Raw genomic sequence first — 6,000 nt, forward strand, 5'->3', positions numbered from 1 at the left:
CATATGATTACTAAAGTAAAGCATGCAGTGAAATGGTCAGCTCCTCTTTTGTACTGTAGGTTGCTTTGCTATATGATAAAGGAACACAAATAAGAATGTACTTTTTTAGTGGTCTTGTTGTTTGCAAGACTGTATGCACATGAGAGAAAGACAATAAAAACACTGTGTGTATGTGTGTGTGTGTGTGTGTAGCATGTATGGGTGTGTGTGACTAACCGGGATGCGTTGGCCTGTAAAAGAACACGCATACTGTTTCAGATCTTGATCTGCTAGAGAGGCTGGAACCACAAAGCACTCCGGCAGACTAGAAGAAGAAAGATGGAGTTATAGACACACACACACACACACACGCGCGCACACACACACACACACACAGACACAGACACACACACACACACACACACACACACACACACACACACACACACACACACAGGACAAGATCAAGACTGCTCTCCTGGGTCCCAAACTGGAGCAACCATTACACTTCCCTCCTCCAACCTAACACACTCAGTACCCTGCACTGTACACATCACATCTCTCCTCCAACCTAACACACTCAGTACCCTGCACAGTACACATCCCTCCTCCAACCTAACACACTCAGTACCCTGCACCATAATGAAGCCCTCTGATGGACCATGTGAGAGGGCTGTCCACACTAGCAACACTAACTATAAAGATGAAAAACTAGCATTTTGAAACTATAAGCATTGCTAGTTAACTGGAATGACGTCATTCACTGCATACTACAAGGAAACATGAAGAACGATATATTTGCATACTACAGAAGACTGACGGAATAATGGTATTTACGTTGATGTTTGAGTATTTGGGGGGCTGATTACTGGGGTAGGAATGGGGCAGTGAAGGGATGCATACAGTGCATCCATAATCTCTTAATACAGACTAAGACAAATGAGTTATGTGCATCCATAATCTCTTAATACAGACTAACACACAAATGTGTGATGTAAGCCCAGCCTCCTGCTACGAGCACAGACAGATTACACACCGGTTAATGAGCCGGACTAATCTTTATACAACAGCTGAGGGGACGACCAGAGCCACACACACACACACACACACAGTCTGTAAATACAAACACACTTACGTAACTACTGAATACCCCCCCCGCCCGCCCACCCCACCCCTAAAACTCTCAACAAAAGAAACACATGCAACCTTGATTTACAACAAATAGTTAGTAGCAAACAAACAGGTATTTGTACAAAACAAAACAAACAATCAGACAAACAAACTAACTTGGGAATTACTGTATGTGTCTACAAACACACACACACACAAGATGATGTAGCCCCCGTTAACAGAGAATAGTATCAATCTTATCGTCCAATCATTTCCTACACACACACACACACCTGGGTGAGACGAGGTATCCCCACACACACACACACACACACACACACACACACACCTGGGTGAGACGAGGTACCCCTCGTTGATGGAGCACACCCTCCACTCGGAGGCTCCGGTGCGCTTGATCTCGCGGTCCCAGTCAGACGGACGGTCAAACAGCGGCGTCTGGTGCCCTCCCCCTCCTCCTCCTCCAGGGTCCACGCCATTCACCCGCTCACCTGCACACACACACACACACACACACACACACACACGCACGCACGCACGTAAACACACACACGCACACACACACGCGCACACGCACGCACACACGCGCATACACACACACACGCACGCACGTAAACGCACACACACACACACACACACACATGTAAACACACACACACACACACACGCACGCACACACGCACGCACACACGCACGCACACACGCACGCACACACGCACGCACACACACGCGCACACACACGCGCACACATACACCAGGAGACACACAGAGATATGACAGGATCACCAACACGCACGCAGGACAACCTACTGTATGCTATATTCTTTATGATAATATCTTATTTATTGTGTACTACATATGCTTTAGGTCCTGCTTATCCACATGGTGTTGTAGTCTCTCACTTCTCTAAAGTAATTCACTACCTTACACAATGTCTGCCTAGTGCTGCTGTGGAATTTCTCTAGAAAGGAAATGAGCCCAAATGAGCAGAATACCATAACTCCACGAGCAGAATACCATAACTCCACGAGCAGAATACCATATCTGAATGATGGGGCTCTTGGTCATTGCGTGGACTTCTCCTCATCTCAGTGTCTCTTGGTCTCTCTGATAAAGGGACCCTGTGTGTGTGTGTGTGTGTGTGTGTGTGTGTGTGTGTGTGTGGTATGTGTAGCGTGTATGTGTGTGTGTGTGTGTGTGTGTGGTGTGTGTGTGTAGTGTGTGTGTAGCGTGTGTGTGTGTGTGTGTGTGTGTGTGTGTGTGTGTGTGTGTGTGGTATGTGTAGCGTGTATGTGTGTGTAGTGTGTGTGTAGTGTGTGTGTGTGTAGTGTGTGTGTAGTGTGTGTGTGTGTGTGTGTGTGTAGTGTGTGTGTAGTGTGTGTGTGTGTGTACCTGAGGAGCTGTAGTAGCGGCTGCCTGCGTACTCAAAGCCAAACAGCAGCTGGGGGTCAGCAGGCTGAGAGTAGTGTGCGATGGCCAGACACACCTGCAGAACACACACACCCACACAAGGTCAGAGAGGGTGGCAATAACATTAACATATCCATCACATCTGTCAACTTAACACACACACAATCAATCACAGAGTTTCCAGAAGGTACAAACTATAAACTCAGAAGCATTTGACAACTGAGTACACACAATGAAAACAATAATAGGACTTCCTCTGCAGCAGCAGCCTTTGAGACAGGACGCTGCAAACAGCGCTCTGTGGCCAGAGCAAATGTGTGTGTGTGTGTGTGTGTGTGTGTGTAGACAGTGTGATCGGGGTCAGAGCTCACAGATGAAATGCCCCAAGTGTTTCCTGTCGGTGAAAAACCAATCAAGTCCTGGGCCTCTCAGCAGAGTCATGTGCCTGTCTGAGGAGGTCATTACCCATGACCACAGTTTAGGTGTGTGTGTGTGTGCGTGTGTGTGTGCGTGTGTGTTTGTGATGTTTCAGGGTGCAACACTGATTTAGTTCTGGAGCTAGAAACAGGAGTGTGCTTTTTTTGTGTGTGTGTTTGTGTGTGTGTGTTTATGAATAAGACATGATGAAGCATCATTACTTCTGCAACATGTCCCATATTAACACCAAAAAAAAGAGCCTTTTGTCAAATCAAATCAAATAAACACTTGTGTGTGGCACACCCATTTACAAACACACACACACACACACACACACACACACACACACACACACACACACACACACACACACACACACACACACACACACACACACACACACACACACACACACACACACACACACACACACACACACACACACACACACACACACACACACACACACACACACACACACACACAGACAGAATATGCACTTGGCTCCCCTGCGTCGTGGATATGCATCCAGCCCTCCCCTCCAGAGAGCATGTGCTCCCACATCCCCTCTGACCGCCTCCTGCTTTTCTTCTCTCTCTCTCTCCCTCTCTTCCCCTCTCTTCTACTCCCTCTCTTTCTCTCTTTTCTACTCTCTCTCTCTCTCTCTCTCTCTCTGATTGATGGCCACTCTGACACCCGTCCTGTTACAGCTGTGCTCACAGTGAACAGAAACATGGACGAGTATCTGGCTCTCTCTGCCTGCTCCGAAAAGGGTCATGTTTTTAACACCACTGTCCAATAACAGTCACTGGAGGCACACACACACACACAGACGAACGCAGCGCACACACACACACACACACACACACACAAACACACGCACAAACTCTTGCCAGAGAGAACAGGGAAGAAAACAGGAACATCTTAGTGAGTTGTGTGTGTGTGTGTGTGTGTGTGTGTGTGTGTGTGTGTGTGTGTGTGTGTGTGTGTGTGTCAGCCTGGCAAGGTTACTAGAAAGCACAATGAAGTCTATTCAGTGCCTTTGAGTGTGAAGTGCTTGTGTGTGTGTGTGTGTGTGTGTGTGTGTGTGTGTGTGTGTAGACTGAGAGTATCCATGACAGAAAGAATGTCTGCGAGTGAGTTTGAGGGTGTGTATAGTTGCATTAATTTGTGCTTGTGTGTATGAAGTCAGAAAGTCTGCAAGTGGGTGTGAGTGCCGTGTGTGTCAGACTCACTTTCATACACACACACACATACACAAACAAAAGAGACAAGAGTCCAATTCACAAAGGATCTATGAGTGTACCAGTATATGTTATTGGATGTGATGTGATGTGTGTGTGTGTGTGTGTGTGTGTAGCATGAGGCTCTGTAATTTCTATCAGCATAATAACTAACTATAGTTTGGCTTGTTGCCATGCGTCAATACCTAAAACAAGGCCAAAGACACCGGGGGGTAACTCTAAACAGTGATTACACTGGAGCACCCCCCTAGAGAGAGAGAGAGAGGGAGAGAGAGAGAGAAAGAGAGAGGGAGAGAGAAAGGGAGAAGAGAGAGAGGAAAAGAGGGATGGAGAGAGCAGGAACATGACAGGAAGTAGAAAGACGAGTACAGACAGAGAGGAATAAGAAACATGATCATGATGGAAAGAGATCCACAGAGATGAAAAGCAAGTCTCCAAAATGGGCGTGCGTGTGTGTGTGTGTGAGAGAGAGAGAGTGTATGCATGTGATGTCTGCAGGCATTTCAACAAATGTCTATTGAGCAGGCCAGCTGTGCTTTGGGTTGTCAGTGCGGTCAATTTTGGTCTGCCTCCCACAGACACAGACAGACACACACACACACGCAACATATTGTGAAACGAAATGGCACTACTCAGTAACACAGGGGGGCCATTACAGCTGAGCTGATGATGGAAGGTTTACACAGCGATGTCTCAGCCTTGGCTCCATGTGTTACAGGTGCTGGCTGAGACGAGCCTTACACACACACACACACACACACACACACACACACACACACACACACACACACACACACACACACACACACACACACACACACACACACACACACACACACACACACACACACACACACACACACACACACACACACACACACACACACACACACACACACACACACACACACACACACACACACACACACACACACACACACACACACACACACACACACACACACCTCAACCCTCTTAACATCTGAAAATCATTCCCATGTGGTGAGCAGAGGGGGCAAAATGATCCTGAGTGTGTTTGTGTGTGTGTGTGTGTGTGTGTGTGCATTTGCGCATGTGTGTGTGTGTGTGTGCGTGTGTGCATGCACGCATGCATGCCAATGGCATAGCCAGGATTTTTCAATATAGTGGACATTTTTTCTTTTCTAATAATGTTATAGTCAGCAGGTCTACAGCAACTGTCCCAGCATTTAAACAACACACAATTTCATCATATCAGACAATGAATGGCAAACACAAGTAAGTTTATCTCTTTAGCTATCCAAATGAAGTGTCTTAAAGCTAGCGAGTCACAGGGGCTGGCTACCAGCTAGTAACACACACACACACACACACACACACACACACACAGTTAGCAAGCTAGCGAGTCACAGGGGCTGGCTACCTGGTGTTTGATTTGAAGTTAATGCTGGGCTATTCTGATAGGGTGGGCCAGCTGTCAATCATAGTGGCACCGGCCCAAGTTGGCCCTTATGTGGCTACGCGCCTGATGCATGCATGTATGCGTGTGTGAGTGAGTCAGCAAAACAGTGACTGCATGTGGATGTGCAGAAGTATGTGCAGAGGTGTGTGTGTGTGTGTGTGTGTGTGTGTGTGTGTGTGTGTGTGTGTGTGTGTGTGTGTGTGTGTGTGTGTGTGTGTGTGTATCCTCAATGGGCACATTGTTCCTCTTGTTCTCTGGACTTGCAGTTTGACTTGCCATTGTATGTCCCTACACTTTCTCTCTCTCTCTCTCTCTCTCTCTCTCTCTCTCTCTCTGAGCCAACACAACAGGTCTGGAGCGGGCATAGCCTGGCACATTCAG

General features: G+C 47.3%; 1 protein-coding gene across 2 annotated transcripts in view; it reads right to left on the reverse strand.

The window, feature by feature from the left end:
• Positions 1-6,000, reverse strand: part of mtmr10 (myotubularin related protein 10) — a 43,290-nt gene that overhangs the window by 10,660 nt on the left and 26,630 nt on the right. For both annotated transcript variants that reach the window (XM_062524139.1, XM_062524138.1), the window contains exons 6-8: positions 2,500-2,593; positions 1,439-1,598; positions 217-304 (exon numbers count right to left, since the gene is read on the reverse strand). In XM_062524139.1, coding sequence (XP_062380123.1) covers positions 217-304; positions 1,439-1,598; positions 2,500-2,593 — 342 coding nt within the window. The remainder of the gene's footprint in view (positions 1-216; positions 305-1,438; positions 1,599-2,499; positions 2,594-6,000) is intronic.

Source organism: Sardina pilchardus, chromosome 21 (genome assembly GCF_963854185.1).
Source record: "Sardina pilchardus chromosome 21, fSarPil1.1, whole genome shotgun sequence".
Lineage (NCBI taxonomy): Eukaryota > Metazoa > Chordata > Actinopteri > Clupeiformes > Clupeidae > Sardina > Sardina pilchardus.